Here is a 26,504-nt window from a genome sequence, read left to right as displayed (position 1 = left end):
ATGGCAGCTATAGAATTACCACAACAGATTAATTACTACAGCTGTTATGTTACCATAGCAACTATAGAATTACCACAACAGATAAATTACTATAGTTGTTGTGTTACATAGCAACTATAGAATAACAACAAGAGATTAGTTCCAATACTTGTTGTTACCATAGCAACTATAGAATTACCGCAGCAGATTAATTACTATAGCTGTTGTGTTACTATAGCAACTACAGAATTACAACAAGAGATTAGTTACAATAGTTGTTGTTACCATAGCAACTATACAATTACGACAACAGATTCATTACTATAGCTGTTTTGTTACCATAGCAACAATAGAAGTACCACACCAGATAAACTGCTATAGTTGTTGTGTTACCATAGCAACTATATAATTACAACAAGAGATTAGTTACTATAGTTGTTGTTACCATGGCAACTATAGAATTTACCACAACAGATTAATTACTACAGCTGTTATGTTACCATAGCAAGTACGGAATTACTACAAGAGATTCGTTACTATAGTTGTTGTTACCATAGCAACTATAGAATTACCACAACAGATTAATTACTACAGCTGTTGTGTTACCATAGCAACTACAGAATTACAACAAGAGATTGGTTACAATAGTTGTTGTTACCATAGCAACTATAAAATTATGACAACAGATTCATTACTATAGATGTTGTGTTACCATAGCAACTATAGAACTACCAAAACAGATTAATTACTATAGCTGTTGTGTTACCATAGCAACTATAGAATTACCACAACAAATTAAATGACTATAGTTGTTCTGTTACCTTAGCAACTATAGAATAACAACAACATAATAATTATTATATAGCTGTTATGCTACCATAGCAACTATAGAATCACAACAAGAGATTAGTTACTATAGTTGTTGTTACCATAGCACCGATAGAATTGCCACAACAGACGAATTACTATAGTTGTTCTGTTACCATAGCAACTATAAAATTACCACAACAAAATTAATCACTTTAGATATTGAGTTACCATAGAAAGAATTACCACAGCAGACTAATTACCTTACCTGTTGTGTAACCATAGCACCTATAATTAATCAGTTAAAGCTAACAGATGCTAACGTTAATTTGGACGTTACTTCTGGAAAAAATCTGAAGCTCACATACATGCATAGTCAAATATTCCCTATAACACACTGCAAAATGTATTTTAAAACAAATGTGGAGGATGTGACATGATGATTGACAGGCCCTGTAACTAAGCAACAGACCCGATGCAGTATTTTTGTGCTAAAGCTTGCCTACTGTTATGTCACACACTTAGAAGTATGTACTTGCTTACAAAAATGAATTAGGACACACTCATCGCCTCTTCAGGCATTGTTCCCGTTCCCAGAGAAAACCTGAGACATGCAGGCTCCGCTGAGACCACCAGAGAAAACCCGTCCCGATGACACAGGAACAGTCATGCTAACACACACAGATTTAAAGGTTTTCCCACTCTCCATATATGCACAAACACAGAGGGCAGAGACTGCTTTGCTCAAATCATCAGTGAGGAATCTGAACAAATACTAACAACATCAGCATGTTCATGTCACGCCACACACTGTTTCCACTACACACACTGCTGAATCACTGCTCAAACCATGCAGAGTGCTGACTTACCATTTCTGCTCTGCAACAACAAAACATGATCATAAATAATGATAGTAAATACATATACATAGAAATTAACATACCACTTTAAAATTCATTTTGTCAGGCTTTATGGAGTTTATTAGGTATGAGTTGAAGTTTAAGTAAAAACTTTGACATTCATTTCATCTTAATTATTTAATTATTTAAAAATAAAAAATAACATTAAATAATTAAATAACATAACAATGAACCAAATAACATTTCTTTCAAGTATTTAAAAAAAAGGCACTTGGTCAATAATTTTTTTTTAATTAAGTTAAATAAAAAAAAATTGCAAATAAATTAAAATTAATAAATTAAAATTAAATAAATAAATAAATAAAATAAAAATAATTGCAAATTAAAAATGTATTAAATATAAATAAATAAATAAATAAAAAGATTAAATTAAATAAAAAAATAAATAAAATAATAATAATAACATATATATTTAAGATTTATAATAAAATACAATTAAATAAAATTTAAAATAATATAAAATTAAGTTAAATTTAATTTAACAAAATCAAAACAATTACATAAAAATTTTTAAAAATTTAAATTAAAAAATAAAATTTTATTAAATTAAATGTAAAAATGTTTAAAAATATGAAAATTTAATTCAATTAAATAAAGATTAAATTAAATTAATTTAATTCAATTAAAGAAATAGAATTAAATTAATAAAACAACAATTAAAATAAAAAACAAAATTAAATTAAATTAAATAAAAATTTTTTTAATTAAATTAAATTAAATTAAATTAAATTAAATTAAATTAAATTAAATTAAATTAAATTAAATTAAATTAAATTAAATCAGCGTTATTCCACCAAATACCTTTGATTGATTTCTAAACACTTCCAAAGTTTGGTATTGTGTCTAAAAATGAATATAAACATTTTAGAAACAGAATATTTTCTTATTTTATGCAAAAAATTACATTGTATTTGTATATTGTTTTTAACTATTTTATACCCTTCAATATCCATTCAAAAGTTAATGGCCAAACATACCTTCATAAAAGTTAACAATGTTGCTTCCAAAAGCAAATAAACACAGATAACGAAACATATTTCATAAGTTTAGATATAAACTATAAATTATTTAAATCCCTTTACCAAAGCCTATAACAGTCCATCCGCCATGTTTGTAGTTTTTTAATTGCCCATTTTTGTAGTTGTAATGAAATTCGTGTCCTGTTACAGTATCTCAGACCTATAATAACAGATGGTGATTTTCCATTGGTGTGTGTGTTTTCTGCAGATCTGAGGTGTGTTGTTGTACCTGGCAGACGGTGGCCTGCAGCATGGCATCAAAGCCTCCCTCCGGTGTGTCCATGTTTCCTGAGATCCTCTGCTCCTGGATCACTCTGGTGAACTCGCTCATGTTCTGGGTGACGGGGAGGACGTGGATGAAGCCGTGAGCCGGTCTGCAGTGAACCTCGTATTCACTGAGAGAGAGAGAGAGAGAGAGACACGGAGGTCAGTGAGCTGGACACACACATGCATGCACACACACACACACACACTCACACATGCACACACACAAACACTGACACACCGGTACTGCTTCATTGTTACTGCACATCTCCGGGATTTTAAAACAGTTTAGACAAACTTTTGCTCTAAAGTCACTCAAACTGTAAAACAAATTGCTTTAGTAACAGTAAAAAAAGCTAAAAATAAAACAAATAAAATAAAAATATTTTTAAATAAATGAATAAAAAACAATAAATAAAATATAATAATAAAAATAAACAGATGAACAAAAAACAATAAATAAAATAAAATGACAAAAACAAACAGATGAACAAAAAACAATAAATAAAATAAAATAATAAAAATAAACAAATTAATAAAAAACACTAAATAAAATTAAATAATTAAAATAAACAGATGAATAAAAAACAATAAATAAAATAAAATAATAAAAAATAAAAAGATGAGTAAAAAGCAATAAATAAAATAAAATAATAAAAAAAACAAAAAAAACACTAAATACAATTAAATAATAAAAAATAAAAAGATGAGTAAAAAGCAATAAATAAAATAATAAAAAGATAAATAAAAAACACTTATTAAAATAAAATAATAAAAAACAGATGAATAAAAAACACTAAATAAAATAAAATAATAAAAAAACAGATGAATAAAAACAATAATTAAAATAAAAAAATAAACAGGTGAGTAAAAAACAATAAATAAAATAAAATAATAAAAAACAGATGAATAAAAACAATAATCAAAATAAAAAATAAAAAATAAACAGGTGAGTAAAAAACAATAAATAAAATAATAAAAATAAACTGATGAATAAAAACAATAAATGAAACAAAACAATAAAAAGAAACAGATGAATAAAAACAACAAATAAAATAAAATAATAAAAATAAACAGATGAATAAAAACAATTATTAAAATAAAATGATAAAAAATAAACAGATAAACAAAAACAATAAATAAAATAAATAAATAAATAAACTGATGAATAAAAACAATAAATAAAATAAAACAATAAAAATAAACAGATTATTAAAAAATAACAAATAAAATAAAATAATAAAAATAAACAGATGAATAAAACAAAATTATAAAATAAATTAAAAAATAAACTGATGAACGAAAATAAATCAATAAAATAAAATAATAAAAAATAAACAGATAAACAAAAAACAATAAATAAAATAAAATAATAAAAAATAAACTGATGAACAAAAAATAATAAATAAAATAAAATAATAAAAAATAAACAGATAAACAAAAAACAATAAATAAAATAATAAAAAATAAACTGATGTATAAAAAAACAATTAATAAAATAAAATAAAATAATAAAAATAAACAGATGAATAAAAAATGATGAACAAAATTAAATGATAAAAACATTAATAAAATAAATACATTTATTAATTTGTTAAATATAGACAAAAGTTACAAACATTAATTAACATTAATTTTAGAAGCACCAAAAATAAATCAAAAAGGATAATGAAAAAATATAACAATAAAAATTATAAGTAATAATAATATACTGTATACTAGTAACTAAAATGATTACAATTACTTTAATAAAACAATGTGTAATACTTGTGTCATATTATAAAATATAATAATACTACTACTAATACTACTAGTACTAATAATAATATTAATAATAATAATAATAATAAAATAATAATAATAATAATAATAATAATAATAAAATTTATATGCTATTTTAATTAAAAATAATTGTAAAAATATTAAAAATAAAAAAGTAAAAGAAAGCTAATGAAACATATATTCTGAACATTTTCGATCTTTCTTTTCACATTCCCTTATTATTTATGTCATAATCAAGGTCAAGATTTTCCAGAAAAAAAAAATCATGTCCTTCATCAAAGGCAACAAAAAGCTTTTATAACAGATACCGTCTGAACAATGAGGACAAAACATCTCTTTATCCAAAAACCTGAGTTGTGCAATTCTAATCTCAACTCAGAAGCGTTAAGTGCACAGCGACACAGTAATAATAATATTTACAGAAGAACTCAAGGACTTGAGAATCAACTGGCATGTCTATGTGAAAGCCTATATGAAAATTATATCAGCTTAGTCCCTTTATAATATAATATAATATAATATAATATAATATAATATAATATAATATAATATAATATAATATAATATAATATAATATAATATAATATAATATAAAATAAATTTTACATTTTAATTATTAATAGGCTACTTATTAATATAATATAGCATTAATTATAATTTTACTTATTAATTATATTTATTAATTATAATTATAATTATAATTATAATTATAATTATAATTATAATTATACTTATTAATATAATATAATATAATATAATATAATATAATATAATATAATATAATATAATATAATATAATATAATATAATATAATATAATATAATATATTATAATATAATATAATATAATATAATATAATATAATATAATATAAATTTTACATTTTAATTATTAATAGGCTACTTATTAATATAATATAGCATTAATTATAATTTTACTTATTAATTATATTTATTAATTATAATTATACTTATTAATATAATATAATATAATATAATATAATATAATATAATATAATATAATATAATATAATATAATATAATATAATATAATATAATATAATATAAATTTTACATTTTAATTATTAATAGGCTACTTATTAATATAATATAGCATTAATTATAATTTTACTTATTAATATAATATAATATAATATAATATAATATAATATAATATAATATAATCTTTTTTAATTATATATTTATTAATTGTAAATTATTCATGTAATGTACAAAATATTATGCAATATAATATCCTATAATATAATATATTGTAATGTAATGAAATAACATATGATGTAATATACCTGAATATAATATAATATAATATAATATAATATAATATAATATAATATAATATAATATAATATAATATAATATAATATAATATAATATAATATAATATAACATTAATTATTTTGTATATATATATTAATTATATTATATTATAACTATTAATAGGCTTACTAATTCTTACAGTTTTATTATTTATGTTGTTTTATTAATTATAATATTAAATTATAACAATTATTTTAAACTCAATTTTACATCACTAGAGTAATCAAACAGAATTATCATCAATGCAGTCACAACGTAATGTATTTCAACAGTCTGGGATCCAGTGTGTTTACCTGCAGGGGTTGAGTAGTTTAGAAGGGTGCACGTCGATGTATGGAGACACTGGTTTATCCACGAAAGAGCCGAAGCCCACTCTGAAGTCACTGGAGTGCTGCTTCATCTGATGAGACAGAGCCAAACCCACCGTCTTCAGCCGATCCAGGTTGTCCTGCATGGAGGCCGAGACGTCCACAAGATAGTACAGATCCACTGGGTATCGTTCCAACTGCTGAACTTCGATCACAAACCTCGCCTCGCTGCCTGAGACAGGAAATGACGTCATCACCAGCCCCGTGCACAGACTATCCAAGGGGCATGTGCAGGATAAAATATATTTAAAGAAGAGTGAGGGGGGTGGGGGTTGTCACGAACTGAAGGGGGGGGGGGGGGGGGGGTGCTAAGGCTGTTCTTAATGGGTAGTAATGGTGTTGCTATGCAGTTGCTAAAGTGTTATTCTAGGTTGTCAGGGAGTTGCCAAGGTGTTCTGGTTTATAAGGTGCATTAAGTTGGTAATGATTTGCTAAGGTGTTCTTATTGGTTGTTTTATTGTTGCTGTGGTGTTCTTGTTTCTAAGGTTGGTTGCTAAGGAGTGTTCTTGATGCCAGTTGTGGTGTTGCTGTAAAGTTTTTAAAGACTCTGGTTTCTAGGGTATTTACTAAAACATTTTAGGTGTTTTTGCTGGTTACCATGGCATTGTTATTCTAATGTGTTCTGCATACACTGACACTGTTATGTTGTGCTAAAGAGTTTTGGGTTGCTAAGTATGTTCTAGTTGATCGCCATAGTGTTGCTGTAAGGTTGCTAAGTTACTACGTAACTTTTACTTTGGTGTTGCTTGTGTTCTTGTTGGTTGTCAGGAAATTACTTGTCATGTGAGTTGTTTTGGGTTGCTAAACTGTTGCTAGGGTACTCCTGGTGGTTGTTGTGGTATACCGATGAAGTTGCCAAGGTGTTTTGAGTTAGAGACGCTTTGCTAGGTTGTTCTTAGTGGTTGTTGTAGTGTTGCTGATAGGTTGCTATGATGTTCTTGTATATAAGGTATTTCTGTTAGCTAAGGTGTTGCCAGGGTGTCCTTGATAGCTGTTATTGTGAGGTTTCTAAAGATACTGGTTTCTAGGGTGCTTGCTAAAAAGTTGTTGGGTGTCTTCGGTGGTTACCATGGCATTGATATTCTAATGTGTTCTGCATATACTGACACTGTTATGTGGTGCATTTTGGTTGTTAAGGCTGTTCTTGTTGGCCGTCACGGTGTTGCTGTGAGGTTGCTAAGTTGTTCTGGTTTCTAGAGGGTTAGCTAAGTGTGTACTTAGTGGTTACCAGGGAGTTGCTAAGGTGTTGTTATTTCTAAAATGTTTTGAGTTGCCAAGGTGTTGCTAGTGGTTGTCATAACTGTGAGGTTGCTCAGGTGTCCTGGTTTATAAGGTATTTACGGCTGCTAAAGCATTGCTAGGGTCTACATGAAGGTTGTTAAGATGTGTTGCTATGGCAGTTCTTCATTGGTTAAGTGGTTTGCATGGCACGTTTAGGATCTGACTTAGCTGTTACCTGGTCGTAGGTGGATGGTGATTTCTCTTGGTGCCACCTGTGAGCTGCTGATGGTGGCGTTCACTTCCACTTTCACTTTCGGGTTCTCGATAAATTCCTCTTCACATCCTCTGACTCGCAGGTCGGACACAGATCCGCATCGCTGGCTTACATGAGCCCCGTCCAGAAACCTCTGTCAAGATAAACAAGCCATCAAAAAGGTCAAGGGTCAACGCAAAAGCCTGCTGCCAGAAGAAATAAGCCAACTGTTGAGCAGGGTGGCATTATTCAGAGCACACAGAGCGTGGAAAAGCTCTTTAGCTAAAAGATTGTTGTTGAGATGTCGGTCAGGGATTAGTCTGACTGGTGCCCGGCACCGCAGCCAGTTAATGAACTTATTTTCTTAACCACAATCCCTAGAATATTTGGGACTCTCCTTACAAAGACGGCATTCAAATGAAACGTCCGACCCAGGAAAATAAACAGGAGAAAGTTAAAACTCTTTAAACAGACTGATTAAAGTCTGACCAGACCACAACCACACTTTAACAGACAAGTGTATGATTTACTCTCTTTTGGGAAGGAATGAGGCTTTATTTGTGTGAGAAAAAATGTCAAACTTGATTGAGTAGGTTCAATAAAATCTGCAAAATATCTAGCTTTAAACCAGTGTTGTGTTTGCCTAATATATGAGTTTAGTTCATTCATTCATTTTCCTTCAGCTTAGTCCCTTTATTTATCAGGGGTCGCCACAGCGGAATGAACCACCAACTTATCCAGCATATGTGTAACACAGTGGATGTCCAGCTGCAACCCAGTACTGGGAAACACCCATACACATACACTACGACCAATTTAGCTTATTTAATTCCCCTATAGAGCACGTGTTTGGACTATGGGGGAAACCGGAGCACCCGAAGGAAACCCACGCCAACACTGGGAGAACATGCAAACTTCACACAGAAATGACAACTGGCCTAGCTGGGACTCGAACCAGTGACTTTCTTTTTTTTCTTGCATAGGACACACTGAAAGTATAAAAAATAAACTATTGTTCACGGTGTGGGTGTAGCCTCACCACCGTGACACCCACACCGTGAACAATTATTTATCATTCAGTGTCTTCTAAGGGTGCGTTCACACCTGTGAATCGATTCAGTTGTTCTGAAACAGAGATTACAGTTGTTACATTGTTGCTCTTTGCTCTTGGAGCGGTTCGCTTTCACACTGCAAAGTTTCTAATCGGACCAAAAGAGCTAAAACAAGTCACGTGTGAGTAAACTCTCCTCACATTGGTCAGAGTGTCAGGGTTTATTTAGCAGCGTCCCGCTCAGCTGTCAGGAGAGGTGGGGTTTGGTGGTGATTTACAGGGTGCGTGCGACGTGTCTGAGGAGAGACGCGGTGGGGAGGGGTGAGAAGGGTGCGCGATGATGCGTATTTGAGGACCAGGAGGGAGACGCGAGATTACCGGGAGATCATCACTTGTTTGCGGGCATCCGGAGACTCGCGAAACTTCCCGCCCCACTCATAATTCTCTCTTCATATAGCCGTAAGCCTATTACATATCCATAAAACACTGTGATATAACCGCGCTCGGATCGTTTGCTTTCTCACTGCAATCGAACCGCTCCAGGGTTCGTTTCAATCGAGCCGAGACCACCTCATTCAAGCGATCTCGGAGCGATTACTTTTGGCGCTAGCGATTACTAGCGATTGCCCTGTTCACATATGCCAAACGAACCGCGCTAACAGGGCAAACGAGATACGTTCCGAAACAAAAGTGTAGGTGTGAAAGCACCCTAAGTGTATGTAGGTTGTTGTTTTCCAACAGTGTTCGGAACTGTGCCAAATGATTGACAAATTAATACAAAATTCACTTTCCAACATTAATATTTTCATGGTAATCTGGCCTACGACATTTAAAACTCCTGGGTCAGTTGGTGTTTCTGTGTGGAGTTTGCACGTTCTCCTTGTGTTGGAGTGGGTTTCCTTCCGGTGCTCCGGTTTCCCCCACAGTCCAAACACATGTGCTATAGGTGAATTCGGTAAGCGTTGTGTATGTGCGTGAATGAGAGTGTATGGGTGTTTCCCAGTGATGGGTTGCAGCTGGTTAAGTTGGCGGTTCATTCCGCTGTGGCGACCCATGATTAGCAAAGGGATAAGCCGAAAAGAAAATGAAAAGTTCAATATTGTGCAATGCTCATTATCACGATACACTGAATCATTGAAAATACAGTGTTCAGCATAAATGAGCACACCCTATTTTAAAATTGTATATTTGTATCCATTTCGCAGTGATTAAAAGTCATATATTTTAAAGCATTCAAACAAAATCGATTCATTAAATGCATATATTTATTAAAGTAATATTTTAATCACCAAAAATCTTTAGAGATTGAAAGAGAATACATTTAAATTCATGTTATAGTAAGTTATTTTGTCAGATGAGCTCCAGATTTGGCTTCAGCCCTGACTAATCTAATCTAATAGAATAATATAGTAAAGCTACCTAGAGAAAATATTAATTACAATGAGAGATTTGTGATGAGCACTGTATCCAGTTCCCACATTCACTAGTACATTCAAGTGATTCGAGCTCTAGTGTGAGTGTTTTACAGAATAAACGTGAGCACTTCACACACTCAAAACCGAGCTCCAACAATAGGCGCTCTGGCATACATTACCTCCTGAGAGCACCATGCGCATTCAGGGCCGCGTCTCAGACAGTCTTCACATGTGGAGATGAGGGCAGACAGGCAACGGTTATCCGCTGAACACAGAGAAACACACACATTTACACATGAATGAGCGAGTGTTCAGATCTTCAGCGGGCCTTTGTGTCTGACACAGACCCTGTCAGAGCGCTGTTTACAGAGAAACTGTCTTAAATAAAAGATGAACAAATCACCGAGTGCGGAGAAAGAATGCAAATAATAGTAAATGTGAGGAGAGATATCAAGGCAGAATAGGAAAATCGTGCACAACCATGCACTTTTATGCAAGTAACATACCTAAATTAGCAGTTTTCTGTATTTTGTGATTGATGTTTTTATTTTTCGCAGTTTATTTATGGTTTTAAAATGCATTATGGGAACCTTTAAACTTTAAACCTTGAGAATGTTATTTTATTGACATTTTTAATCAGTTTAAGTGATATATTGTCTGGGATTGTGGTGTATTTTACACTACAATAACCTTGTAATAATCTGCTAGTAGATTTTCAGTTCTTTTACAGACTAATTTGTCTATATATTATTTTTTACACTTTCCCAAGTGATGGGTTGCAGCTGGAAGGGCATCCGCTGTGTAAAACATGTAAAACGTATATTGCTTTAATCACAATATAATGTATTATCAAGAGTTTGACCTCATCTGCAAAAAAGACTACTTTAACAAGTATAATGACCAAAAAACTTTTATTATTTATTAAAAATACTTTTAAATGTTATATAATGATTTGCATGGGTTTCCTCCTCGTGCTCTGGTTTCCCTCGTAAGTCCAATGACATGCGCTGTAGGTGTATTGGGTAAGCTAAATTGTATGTAGTGTATATGTTTGAATGAGCGTGTATGGATGTTTTTTCCTAGTAGCTGGAAGTGCATCCGCTGCGTAAAACATGTGCTGGATAAGTTGGCGGTTCATTGCACTGTGGCGACCCCAGATTAATAAAGGGACTAAGCTGAAAATGAATGAATGAATGAATGAATGTTTCTTATATATTATATTATCCTCAAACTACTAAAATATCAATAAAAGTCCCTTTGTTAAACTGTAATGTTGAATTTTTAACATCACAAGTCGACACAGCAAAGATCAACATCCCATAATGCAATTCACAACCATAAATAAAGCACAAAATACAGAAACTGTTTATTAACAAGTATTTTTATAGTGTAGGTTAGGTATGGGCCGGTGTAAGATTCTGACAATATGATAACCTTGGATAAAAATATCACGGTTTCACTGTATTATGACTACTGTTCTAATATATATATATATATATATATATATATATATATATATATTTTTTTTTTTTTTTAATTGTCTGGGTTAAAAAAACGAAATTTTCCCCCTTATTGAACAGAATATTTTTTTATTTTAGGAAACATTTGAAATATTTTGGAAAATACAGCATTTTTAATTTGCTGTATATCGAAATACAGTAAAATAAATGAGCGCGAAACATGACCGATCACAGAAAGGAATTTTTCTGAAAACACAGATGCAAGAAGCTGGCAGCTACAAAGTGTGGGCAAATGCTCTTATGTTTCTAAAAATACTTTATATTCTTGGTTTAATTAATAAAATACAAATACAAATAATAAGCAATGAAAACGCAGTTTGTGCATCACCTAACAGTGTGCGGTTAAAAGGCTAAAAAACTGAATGAAACAATTAAAACTTAAATATACAACCCAGGCTCATTCTGCAAACGTAGTCCTGCGGACGTTTCTGAAGACCGTGAATTATGTAGTCGGAGATATGTAGCGCTTCATTTCATTTTTAAGCGAACACTACGGGGCGGTATGACGACGTTCCTTTTGGTGCTTAACGGCTAAGTGAACGGCACTCGCGAGAGACATTTAAGATGCAAAAAAGCGCACATAGCGGCCTCTTGCGGATTCACGAAAACAAAACCTGCAAAAATATGTACCTTCGAGGACATATTTTGCGGTCTCCAGAAACGTTTACGGGACTACGTTTTCAGAATGAGCCTGGGTCGTAAATATACTGTAGGAACAGTGTGACAGAAAACTTTGGTATTTTTAAAAACATGACTTATCCAAACCATGTTTAACCTTGAAACCGCTTATCGTCCCATGCCTAGTGTAGGTACACATTTATCTCAAAACTCAAGGCTTCTGGTAGTATAGCAAAGTCCACTAAAGGAGGTCAAGCCTTCTTATTTATGGCCCCTAAACTCTGGAATAGCCTTCCTGATAATGTCTGAGGCTCAGACACACTCTCAGTTCAAAACCAGAGGACTTCTAGAGGTCTCCATAATCCTGGACCAGGCTGTATCCTCTGTCACGAAGGAGTAGAGAGCATGAGACTGATTCCTGAAAGACCCCAGTGAAAGACAAGTGTCTGCATTGATCCCAGCTTGTACACCAGCCAGTGACCTTTTCACACCTGCAGCTTCTCCACGATGGACGTCCAGTGTTGTTCAGCCTCCGGAGCCTAGACTGCAGCTCTGCACAAGAAGTTTGGCCAAGGAATAAATGGTCGTGCTCAACTGAGTCTGGTTTCTCTCAAGGTTTTTTTTCCTTTACTTTCGTCAATTGGTAAAGTTTTGTTCCTCACGCCACTGGCTTGCTTGGTTTAGGACTTGTGGAGATGCGCATTGATAGATTTGCTCTTCAGTGTTTGGACTTTCAGCAGTGAAAATTAAACCACACTGAACTCAACTCAACTCAACTTTAACTCTGAAAACTGGACTGACACAGTTTCAGTTTACTAGAACTTCAATGTTAAGCTGCATTGACACAATCTACATTGTAAAAGCGCTATAGAAATAAAGATGAATTGAATTGACAGTATGGAACAAGTTGTCACAATTGGAAACATACGAATGCTGATTTTATTAGAAATATAAAGTAAATATAGTTTATTTATTCCCAGCTCGATAACATTCTCCAAATATTCCAACAAGGTTATCTTAAACGTTAATACAGTGTTTGTTATGAGTTATTCATAACTCATATTTCTAAAATTTGTGTAGAAACCTTTCTAAAAGTGAATGTCCGCTGGAATAAATTTTAATGAATTTATTAGTGATTATGCCTCATATGAGTAAAAGTGGTCCAACTGAGTCAATAATATATAAGTTACTTGTATTTATTTACAGCTGTGCACATTCTCAACTCAAGTTAGTTTTTTATAGACTTTTGCGGGGGAAGTGGCGTACGCACGTTTACGCCGCTATTTTGTGCATATGCCACATTTATAAATGAGACCAGTGCTCTTTAATAATGTCCACAATTTTTTACACCTCGTGTTAAGGTGTGAATCATAAGTTGGCACTAAAGAAGACACAAACGCATCTTATTGCCAATTGTAAACAATAAACATGGCCACAATGTTAACACAATAACATTACCATTTAATATTCAGCAATATTTCATTATTCTTTATTTACTTATCCTCATCATGGATTGTGTTTAATTCACTACAGTTGAGTATTTGTAAGATGTGTTACTACTTTATTAAAAAGTATTCTTAATGTTTCCTTTTTCACATAACTTTTATATACAGCTGAAGTCAGAATTATTCGCCCGCTTTGAGTTTTTTGTTTTTTAATTATTTTCCAAATGATGTTTAACAGAGCAAGGAAATGTCCACAGTATGTCTGATAATATTTTTACTTCTGGAAAAAGTCTTATTTGTTTTATTTCGGCTAGAATAAAAGCAGTTTTACATTTTTTAAACACCATTTAAGGTCAAAATTATTAGCCACTTTAAGCTATATTTTTTCAACTGTCTACAGAACAAACCATCATTATACAAAAACTTGCCTAATTACCCTAACCTGCCTGTTAACCCAGTTAAGCCTTTAAGCTGTATAGAAGTGTCTTGAAGAATATCAAGTCAAATATTATTTACTGTCATCATGGCAAAGATAAAATAAATCAGTTATTAGAAATGAGTTATTAAAGCTATCATGATTATTACTTCAACGGTAAATATTTAGAGTTTAGTTAACATTAAGTCATAATGCTGGCAGTATACTCTTCAAAATTTTGTAAACTCAGATATAGGCTTTTATATAGGATATTAAGTGCTTTTCATAAGTAAATAAATGTCAAACTGCTTAAACGAGAAACATCTCAGAGAAACTGAATCATAAATTTGACATTTAATGAAAAATGACAAGGTCTTGTCACAATCTTTCTGTTAAAATCCATGTTACACTTGACCCAAGTCGGAATTTATAATCTGCCACAGTGTTCACTTCTTGTTGCTAAACAAAATGATACAAATATATGTGTCAATACAGTTGAAGTTAGATCTATTCGCCCCTGAAGTATTTCTGTTTAACGGAGAGAAGATTTATAAACATATTTCTAAGCATAATAGCTTTAATAACTCATCTCTAATAATTGATTTATTTTATTTTTGCCATGATGACAGTTAATAATATTTGACTCAATATTCTTCAAGACACTTCTATACAGCTTAAAGTGACATTTAAAGGCCTAAATAGGTTAATTAGGTTAACTAGGCAGGTTAGGGTACTTAGGCAAGTTATTGTATGAGGATGATTTGTTCTGTAGACTATCGAGAAAAAAAAAATAGCTTAAAGGGGCTAATAATTTCCAGAAGAAAAAACATTATCAGACATACTGTGAAAATTACCTTGCTCTGTTAAACATCATTTGGAAAATATTTTAAAAAGAAACATAATAAATCAAAGGGGGACTAATAATTCCGACTTCAACTGTATTTGACCCTGAAGCCCAAAATCAGTCAATTATTATGCTAACAGCCAAAAAAAAAAAACTGTATAGGTCAAAACTATGTCAATTTAAACCAGAAGTCATGAGAATTTTAATTTAAGATTATGTTCCATTAAGATGTTTAGTAAATTTACTATTGTAAATATATAAAAACGATCATTAATGTGCATTGCTGCTCAATTTGCACAAATTTAAAAGCGTTTTTTTCTCAGTATTGTCATTTTTTCCTGAACCCTCAGAATCCAGATATTCAAATACCTGTATCTCAGCCAAATATTGTCCTATTCATTCAGCCCACACTTTAGAGGAAAGCTCATTTACGCAGTTTTCATGTGAGGTATAAATCTCAATTTCATAAAAACAGAAACTTACGATTTGTTTCGTGGTCCGGAGTCAAGTTTTGACCCAAAGCCCGGCATTTACAAACAGCGTGACAACTTGTTTCGCATGTAAACACTGACATTTCATTCATTTCCATCAGATAGTCATTTACGAAGCACCTTGCTGGAAGATAACAAGGTCAGAACAACGAAACACACAACAAAAAGTGTGTCGATAATCATCCAAACTCACCCGAATTGGACCTCACGAACAGGAGCAGCACCGAGATGAGCAGCAGCAGCATGCGAAGAGCAATCAGATCACAGTACGGACGCATGCAGGAAGTCATAGCAGCTTTGAGAGTGTGTGTGCATGTGTGTGTAGGTGTGTGTGTGCGATTCTGAGCGACTCGCCAGTGTCAGGGCTTGAACTGCGACTGAAAATCCCCTCGGGAACACGTCAGACCCTCATCTGCGCGAACAAAGGAGGGCAATTCTCATCACCCCAGCAGCCTCCTAATCCCAAACACTTCACATTTCCAGATTCGGATTAAGCGCGGCGGAACCGCAGTGCGCGCATATCGTTGTCATTGTGTGCGCTTTTACGCATCGCGCGCGCAGGTGACGATCCGCGTCTTGCGTCGGCGATCGTGGCGTGTCGTCGGGCGAAAGTCATCGCTATTATTCCTTAAAGATGATCGGCGACCCAAAAAAACGCATTCGTTGTTGTTCATTGCAGTGATTTTGAAAGAAGGACGGACGCCCACGTATATGAGCCCGAACTGAGTCAAACAGCGCTACTGCAGCCACACACGCTGACTTGAGATCAGCCCACTGTCACAGAGGAGGAGCAGAAATGTACGTTCCCTCCACTCCACCTTGGACTTTTCTTCCCAAGAAGAATGAGAGGTTAAATTAGGGTTTTTGAATAGATGAAGCCTGGTGATTCATAATGCATGGTTAAAGCTTCACTGTAAAAGACGTCAAAACATAGTCAATGATCAAATATTGAGGTGCAATAATTTGAAATTACCAAACATTATTTGCATACAAAGTCAGAACTGATTCACTATTTTTCCCTAATTTCTGTTTAACGGAGAGCAGCTTTTTTTCAGCACATTTCCAATCATAATAGTTTTAATAACTCATCTCTAATTATTGATTTATTTTATCTTTGACATGATGACAGTAAGTAATATTTGACTAGATATTCTTCAACATACTAGTATTCAGCTTAAAGTGGCATTTAAAGGCTGAACTAGGTTAATCAGAGTAATCAGGGAGATCATTGTATGACAGTGGTTTGTTCTGCAAACAGTTAAAAACAAATATTACTTAAGGAGGCAAATAATATTAACCTTAAAATGGGTTTTAAAAATTAAAAACTGCTTTTATTCTAGCTGAAATAAAATAAATTAGATATTTTCCAGGAGAAAAAATATTATCAGACATACTGTGAACATTTCCTTGCTCTGATAAACATAATTTGGGAAATATTTAAAAAGTAAAATAAAAATTCACATAATATTGACTTCAACTACATCAGCTCACATGTGTGTTTGCATCCAGTGCATGTATTTAGTATGTGTTCAGGAATGTTTGCTAATGCAAATTTAAGGTATTAATGTTCAGCTTTTTTATGTGAACTTCAAACACTCTGAAAAATGATGGCTTGTTGTAACCCAATGGTGGGTCAAATATGGACAAACCCAATCATTGGGTTGAAAAGTGTGATTTAAATTGAATTGATAGTATTAAGTTTGTCCATGTTGGATTGAACGTTTGGTTACAACAATCAATTTTTTAAAAAGTATAAGACATCAATTTATCCCCAGGTGCCACGGTATATTCATTTTGTTGTGCCTGCATGTCTTTTTTGACTCTCAAAATGCCGGTCACTCATTCATTCATTCATTTTCCTTCAGCTTAGTCCCTTATTTTTCAGGGATCACCACAGTGGAATGAACCACCAACTATTCCAGCATATGTTTAATGCTGCTGATGTCCTTCCAGCCCCAACCCAGTACTGGAAACACCAGCCTGAACTCACGAGAAAACATAAGCATTTTACGTTTTGTCAGTTTAGTGGCTAATTTGTATGAATTCAGTCGTACGAAAATGTACAATTTTAAAAAGGAGGCGTGGCACCCAACCCAACCCCACCCCTAACCCCAACCATCATTGGGTGATGAGCAAATCGTACTAAATTGTACAAATTAGATTTTTTTCGAACTTATACGAATTAGCGAATAAATCAAAAAGTTACGAATTTCTGTGAGATTGGGTTAGAAACAACCATACACACTCATTCACATACACACTCATACACAACGGCCAATTTAGTTAATCAGTTCCGCTGTAGCGCATGTGTTTGGACTGAGTGGGAAACCCAACACAATCTCATGGCAATTCTTAACTTTTTGATTTGGTGGCTAATTCGTATAAATTCGTACAATCGAATTCGTACAATTTAGTACGATTTGCTCATCCCCCAATGACGGTTGGGTTTAGGGGTGGGGTTAGGTGCCACTATCACCAGCGATCAAATCCTGGCAGATCTCTGGTAAACAGATTGCTAAAGGACTACAAGTCCACAGGTAAATGAACTACAAGTTCCAGTCACTCACACACCTGATCGCAAGGACTTTAAATGCAGCACAGATACACACACTAGTTGCTGTGTCTCGTTATACTGTTGAACATTACGACGCCTTCCGTGTTTGAAACTTGCTTTGTTTTGTTTGTTTTACATTGTCTGCTGCCTGCCTGTTTTGACCATTAGCCTGTCTATTTGAATGTAACTCAGGACTTCTCCAAGTTCTCAATGAAAGTATCACATAATTTGGACCAAACGGCAATGCTTTTCAGTTTGATGTCATCCATCCTGATGCAAATCTGCATTTTAATAGAAGAAATATGTTGTTTTGTTTTGGAATCATATATCAGAGAATGGCATACATATTTTCATGAGTGTACTGTCCCTTTAAGAAAAATGCTTGCTTTCACTAATGCTAACCCTGAAGCATTGATAAACACGTTTCAGATAGATCATTAAGTTAACGTAAAAATGTAGTTAAGAGAAGTTTTGACCAACATTTATTGAGCTCATCCACGACTGTTTACTTCCCTTATACACACAGAAGAGACTGTGAAAAATCAGGAGAACAAATAACAGGCCATCTCTTCAGGCCAAGATGAGTGTTTCAGGAGAAGGACAATGCTGTCTCCTATTCTCCAGATAACAGCTCAGTGGAAGCAGATTACGGGACGGGGGCCAACATGTAGGACGTGTCCCAATGGAGGGACGTAGAGACTGTCACAGAGGAGGAGAAAGAAAGGGAAAGCATGTTAAATCACTGTGATCTGACGTTACCGTGATTATAGTATAATTTAGGTCATCAGACTGATGCTAAGAAAAAAGCTGAAGGAAGAAGCCACATTTCAAAAACTTTAAATATAGATATTTTGAAGAATGCTGAAATCCTGTAACCATTGACTTGCATAGTGTGTGTTTTACCTACTTTGAAAGTCGATGGTTACAGGTTTTCAGCTTTCTTCAAAATATCTTCTTTGATGTTCAACGGAAGATAGAAAATTCTAAAGGTTCGGAAAAAAGTGGTTTGAAGAATGCTGAAGATCGGTAACCATCAACTTCCATAGTGTTTGTTTTACCTGCTGTGAAAGTTGATGGTTACAGGTTTCAGCACTCTTCAAAATGTCTTCTTTGGTGTTCAACAGAAGATAGAAAAATGTAAAGGTTTGGAAAGAAGATATTTTGAAGAATGCTGAAAATCTGTAACCATTGACTTGCATAGTGTTTGTTTTGCCTACTTTGAGAGTGGATGGTTACAGGTTTCAGCAGCCTTCAAAATATCTTTGGTGTTCAACAGAAGATAGAAAAATGTAAAGGTTTGGAAAGAAGATATTTTGAACAATGCTGAAATCCTGTAACCATCGACTTTCACTGTAGGTAAAACAAACACATTAGAAGTCAATGGTTACCGGTTTTCAGCATTCTTCAAAATATCTTCTTTGGTGTTCAACGGAAGATAGAAAATTCTAAAGGATTGGAGAGAAGATATTTTGAAGAATGCTGAAAATCTGTAACCATTGACTTCCATAGTGTTTTTTTTTAACCTACTGTGAAAGTGGATGGTTACAGGTTTCAGCAGCCTTCAAAATATCTTTGGTGTTCCACAGAGGATAGAAAAATGTAAAGGTTTAGAAAGAAGATATTTTGAAGAATGCTGAAATCCAGTAACCATCGACTTTCACTGTAGGTAAAACAAACACATTGGAAGTCAATGGTTACACGTTTTCAACAATCTTCAAAATATCTTCTTTTGTGTTTATTAGACTAAAAAATATCTTAATTGTTTAGTACAAGGAAATGGTGACAGAATTTTCATTTTTGGGTGAACTGTCCCTTTAAGTGGCCTTAATTACATTAATAAATAAGTACAGTGTATTTATATTGTATTGCACAACACTTATGATGCTACTGAGGTTTGATACAGGTAAGGTTAACTTAGGGACATGGTTTGGAGGTATGGATAGTTTTAAGGATGGGTTAAAATGAGTTAAAAGAGATGAAACAAAAGTGTAATTATATATGTTATTACAGAAATTGAACATAGAAATGACTTCTTGCCTTAATTTTATTACGTTGAAAATTTACTTTTCAAATTACAAAAATAAATTTTGCATGATTTTACATTACTTAATAATTATAATTATTAATTACAAGTGTTTCATGTTTGTTTATTTACGTTTGTGGATTGCATTAGGAGATGTTGATCTCTACTCTGTCGACTATTGATGTTGGAAATTCAACTCTACAGTTTAACAAAGTAACTTTTATTGACATTTTAGGAGTTTAGGGATTATATAATGCATAAAAAAATAATATCTAGAGAAATAAGTCTGTAAAGGACTGCAAGTTTATTACAAGACTTTTGTAGCGTAATATACAACAACAACAACTCAGACAATAGATCACGCCAAACTATTAAAAATGTTCATAAAAGTCACTTTATCAAACTTTTTAAGATTAAAACTTCTTGGAAGAAGGATCAAGACCTCAAAATACAATTTAAAAGCATAAACAAATGGGGCAAAATAAAAACACAAATCACAGAAAACTGCAAATTTACTGATATTTTTACAGTGTATAGAGAAAAAAAGCTGTGTAAAGGTCTTTTCATTAATATTCTGCTGGAAAACAAATCAGCATATGAGTTCAAAACAACATACAAGCCTATAAATGATGACTGAACATTAAATTTTGTGGGAACAACTTCCTTAAATGACCCATTTTTTTATATAAACCCTACTTAAAATTCTCGACAATCAGTCGAAATTCCAGCACTCATGTTATTTCCCGATGACTCTAATTCTTTTTAAACGTGGCAGAGCTCATAATGAAGAATGGCAGGCTGGGCATTGAGCGTAATGTTAGGGATTTGGGAGCGTTTCTCATCCTCCCCCATGGTATGCTCTCCTCTGGCCTTTGTTTTTGTTGCTGGTCGGTTGGGCTTGAGGCCATGCTGCTCCGCTTCAATCTTCCTGCCACAATATATCACATTCCCCTGCTCTGACCATGGGTCTGTCTGCTCGGGCTGCCCGCTGACCCAACGGGGCTTTTTTGTCAAACTCCCAAACAAACGGGCCTCTGGAAAGCATCACGGTTGCTTTCTCTGCCGTGACATGTTTAGATTAAAGCCCTAAAAAGGCCGGTGACAACTTCAATATTTCACTTGCTTCGCATGCTGTAAAATACTCTTTAGCATGAGGATGTCAATAAATCAACATGCTCAACACACTCCGAATCCCCAAAACCTGTGAAAAAACATCGCTGAATTAGCAGTTTTCCGTATTTTGTGATTCTTTTTGATTTATTTATGCTTTAGAATTACATTATGGGAGCTTGCCCTGCTGAAAAATCCAGCTTAAACCAGCCTAGGTTGGTTGGCTGGTTTTAGCTGGTCGGCCAGGCTGGTTTTAGAGGGGTTTTGGCCACTTCCAGGCTGGTTTCCAGCCATTTCCAGCCTGGTCTTAGCTGGTCAGGCTGGAAAATGACCAGCTAAATCCAGCTAAAACCAGCTGGACCAGCCTGGTTTAAGCTGGACATAGCTGGTTTTGGCTGGGCTCCCAGCCTGGCTAGGCTGCAGCTGGTTTTAGCTGGTCATCTCCCAGCCTGACCATAAGACCAGGCTGGAAATGGCTGGAAACCAGCCTGGAAGTGGCCAAAACCCCTCTAAAACCAGTCTGGTCAACCAGCTAAAACCAGCCAACCAGTTTAGGCTGGTTTAAGCTGGATTTTTTAGCAGGGTGAACAACTTTTAAACCTAAAAAAGTGACTTTCATGAACATTTTTAATAATGTGCAGCGCCATATTATCTGTGTTGGTGTTGTACATTAGGCTACAAAAGCTCCACCTCCATTGTGTGAGTTTGTGACACCTTGTGCTGCAGTGGCTTCCACAAAAGAGAAAGAAAATCAAGGAAAAACTACATGATTTCTCTTCCATCTGCTTTTGAAAGCATTATTAGTTGCGTTTAAGGAAGACTTTAGGTTGGTACTGTCAGGGTTGTGGTTAGGGAAAAGGAGCGAGGACTTAATTGCAGAAAATAATATGGGTTTATTAAAGGGCCATGACACCCCCCACTTTCGGTTAAAGACTACTTCAGAGTTTTTTCAAAAGATGCATGATTAATGGGCGTGGAGCTCCGCGTGCAAAGGGCAGGAGTGGGCGTGGCCAGCAGGGGAAAAGGTGAGCGAACAACTGTTATTGTCAGTTAACTCACAAAATGAGACAAACCGTGAGGAGACGCATGAGTTTATAGTTTACAAAGTTAAAATGCAAAGAAATGAACAGTGATTTAATGCCCTGCTACATTTGTTATTCGTAATTTCATATACACATAACCACAATTTATATCATTATAAAGATAATCGTGTTCATGTAAACTCTGTAAATGAAGACTTCTCCCTCAATCCCCGTATCCAGCAGACTCAGTGCAGCAGGTCTCCTGACCTGTCTATTTTAACCGTTAGCCCTGCTGGTAATCTGGAGGATTTAGGCAAACACAGCGGCACAGTGATGTGTCTGAATGTGAACGAACTCCTGATAAAAGACAGCGTCCGCCATTCACTAATTCTCGTGCTGCTCTCCCGACAAAAATGCTAGCAGCACACACACAGCTTTGCTGTATGATCGGCCCTTACAAGATCGCGGGGGAAAACATGCAACAAACCCCGTGGATCATGGAAACAAACACATATGAGCCTTCATGAACGGCTAAATACTGTGAACCGTGGGGCCGTCTCTCACAGCTCGGGCTTGACACTGGCAGGTCTGGCAGGTCTCATGAATAATTAAGCAGCCGGCTCTTCTCATAGGATATGAAAACTCCGCTATGAATAATTATGAGAAACCGGATCAAAATGATCCAGTTTCCCCCACAATTAAAGCTGACAGGTGCTAACATTGACTTAACTGATGCTCAACACACACACATCTGTTAATATAAAAAAAAAAAGTACTCCAGGGTGTCCTGAACCTTTAATAATAAAATACAAATATAACAAAAAGGCAAAACAAACTACACCGACGTGAAAAACATTACTATAACACAAACAAACTTGGCTGGCGAGACAAGACTGAAGCATGAGCACAGGGGGAATAGAGACGATGAACTGGCACTGGACAGCAGACATGAGGAGAATATAAGCAGAAGTAAATTAACACACAAACAGATGAACACTATTAACTAATAATGGGTAATAAGGGTGGGACTAGACAATAGACGAGAGAGCACATGACACAGAGACAACACAAGCCATGTGCTCACATAAAACTAGACAAGAACACGCAGCCAATGAGGGAACTCATTAACCGCGTGCATGTTTCGTCCCAGCGCCGACCGAAACTGGAACCAACTAGACTGAGATGCTGGGAATTAAACACCACGCTGCAAACAAACAAACGTGAACACCCGGACGGGAGCACGCAATTACAAACACGCAAAGACCTCACGCACCTGCATCAATCGCGTTCACATACAGAGACACACACAATGACAGAAACAGGACAAGACAGAGCTAGCGTCCGGACTCTGCCACCAAAACAAGAATTTACAAGAACAGGGTGGCAGAACAGGTACTTGATCTGTACCTTTACCTGTACGTGTACAAGAAAGACATGTATCTGAAATGAACAACAAAACATACTTTAAGTAATGTATTTTTAAATTCGTAAAAATGTAAACAGCGCCCTCTGGTGGATTTGTCATCTGGAACGTGCAGCAAAACGTACCCGGAGCAATGTATTTTCACATATTTTCAGTGAGCCTGGGTTGAAGATTTATGAGTGTGTGTTTTTAGGCTTCCAGAGAAGCGGCTTTACTGAGATTTAAAATGGACAAAGAATGATCTACATAAAGATCAGAGGTCACTCGTACCCCACATGCAGAGTTCGGGTCAGTGCTGGCTGTGATTTTGCAGTCATCAATCAGCCTTCGCTCGGTGTGGAGTAGGTCAACACTAAACTGCTGCAGGTTGACAGTTAAACACTTGCTGTAGCGCACCAGCAGCCCATACAGGATTCTCATCATTTTCAGCAGGAGTTTAAGCTTTTGAGAGCCCCCCCCCAACATCACTCCACTGGCTTATATAATAACTTTTTTTCATATTACACAATTATCACATTTCTCACTGATTTAATATTGTTAAATTACATGTTTTTAATAAAAACAATAAGCCGTTAATATAAACAGTTATTAAAAAATTGACCTCCCACCACCTCTTTTATAATAATAATAATAATAATAATTAATAATAATGGCGAGGCAGTGGGCAGTAGGTAGTGCTGTTGCCTCACAGCAACAAGGTCGCTGGGTCGCTGGTTCGATCCTCGGCTCAGTTGGCGTTTCTGTGTGGAGTTTGCATGTTCTCCCTGCCTTCGCGTGGGTTTCCTCCGGGTGCTCCGGTTTCCCCCACAGACATGCGGTGCAGGTGAATTGGGTGGGCTAAATTGTCCGTAGTGTATGAGTGTGTGTGTGAATGTGTGTGTGGATGTTTCCCAGAGATGGGTTGCGGCTGAAAGGGCATCCGCTGCGTAAAAACTTGCTGGATAAGTTGGCGGTTCATTCCACTGTGGTGACCCCTGATTAATAAAGGGACTAAGCCGAAAAGAAAATGAATGAATAATAATAATAATAATAATAATGATAATAATAACCACCCAGGCTCATTTTGAAAATGTAGTCCCGTGGATGTTGAGGCCGCGAAATACGTCCCGGGAGATACGTGTTTGTGCAGTTTTTGTTTTCGCGAATCCGCAAGAGGCCGTTGTGTGTGCTGTTTTGCATCTTGAACATCTCTCGCGAGTGCCGTTTACGCCCGCGCTGTTCTTCGGAGGCTGTCCATCGGAGGCCGCTGTCGAGTGACCGTCTGTCTGACTGATTGACTGGGTGACCGGCCAATCGGCCGACCCACCCTCTTCCTCTTTCCCTTAACCCAACCGGTTTTACCGATTGACCCGCCCACCCGCTTGCTTCCCTAAACCCAAGCAACGATTTACAAAAGCCGTCCGGAAAAAGAAAAGCCCTCGTCTGATTTTTACATCGTTTTCGGATTTCACCACTTTCTCACCCTGTTGTTCACTCATTCGTATTATTTTTGGATTCTGTTTTTGTCTCACCTGATTTCTGGAACAGTTCTTCCCCAGACTCGAACCCAGTCGTCGCCATCGTCAGCTCCTCTCACATGTCTCCAATCCACCGATGTACACGACGAGCTACCTGGACAAACTGGTTGTGGCGGGAAAGCCCTCCACACAGAGGTAAGCAGTCAGCCGGCAAGCGCAAAGAGGAACGGCATCACACCGCACCATAGCGTTCGCTTAAATAAATGAAATGCAGCCATACGTACTTCTGGCTAAATAAATCACGGTCTCAAGAAATGTCCGCGGGACTACGTTCTCAGAATGAGCCTGGGTTGAATAATAATAATAATAATTATTATTATTCAATCATTCATTTATTTTCTTGTCGGCATAGTCTCTTTATTAATCTGGGGTCGCCACAGTGGAATGAACCACCAACTTATCCAGCACATGTTTTATGCAGCGGATGCCCTTCCAGCAGCAACCCATTTCTGGGAAACATCCATACACACTCATACACTATGGACATTTTAGCATACCCAATTCACCTGTACCGCATGTCTTTGGACTGTGGGTAAAACCAAGGCACCCGGAGGAAAACCCACGCAAACGCAAGGAGAACATGCAAACTCCACACAGAAATGCCAACTGACCCAGCCAAGACTCGAAGCAGCGACCTTCTTGCTGTGAGTCGACAGCACTGTATACTTGGATTATATACATATATATATATATATATATATGTATATATATATAAATATATATATATATATATATATATATATATATATATATATATATATATAGAGAGAGAGAGAGAGAGAGAGAGAGAGAGAGAGAGAGAGATCAAAAAAGGGATGTGATGTTCAATATGACAATAAGCATCTCATGTTTTATTTTAATTGTGTAATTTGATCTGAGAAAAGAATAACTAATTCAACGAAATGACTTTTATTTCTAAATAAATATGTGATAAATGTGAAATAAGTGTCATTTGTTTGTGTATTAAATCAATATAACTAAAACATATTAATTTATTTTCACATCAAACCTCAGAGCAGACATTTATTGTTCAGTTTTTGCCATTTTACATTAATATAATAGTATAAACAAATGAGCATTTCATTCAGTGCATCAGAATTTTCGAGG

The 26,504-nt window shown here is 34.9% G+C and overlaps 1 protein-coding gene across 2 annotated transcripts in view; it reads right to left on the bottom strand.

Annotated features, from left to right (window-relative positions):
- The window catches only part of itgb8 (integrin, beta 8), a 39,439-nt gene extending 22,967 nt beyond the window's left edge, over positions 1-16,472 (bottom strand). Inside the window, exons 1-5 of one of the 2 annotated variants that reach the window (XM_087295180.2) lie at positions 15,942-16,472; positions 10,595-10,680; positions 7,932-8,103; positions 6,401-6,647; positions 2,955-3,120 (exon numbers count right to left, since the gene is read on the bottom strand). In XM_087295180.2, coding sequence (XP_087151306.2) covers positions 2,955-3,120; positions 6,401-6,647; positions 7,932-8,103; positions 10,595-10,680; positions 15,942-16,038 — 768 coding nt within the window. In that variant the 5' untranslated portion in view covers positions 16,039-16,472. The remainder of the gene's footprint in view (positions 1-2,954; positions 3,121-6,400; positions 6,648-7,931; positions 8,104-10,594; positions 10,681-15,941) is intronic. The other variant, XM_087295181.2, reaches the window with a different exon arrangement.
- Positions 16,473-26,504: the final 10,032 nt, after the last annotated feature.

Source organism: Danio rerio, chromosome 19 (assembly GCF_052040795.2).
Source record: "Danio rerio strain M-AB ecotype USA chromosome 19, GRCz13ab, whole genome shotgun sequence".
Taxonomy (NCBI): Eukaryota; Metazoa; Chordata; class Actinopteri; order Cypriniformes; family Danionidae; genus Danio; species Danio rerio.
Note: the sequence above shows the minus strand (reverse complement) of the source record. Positions and strands in the feature narration are given on the sequence as shown.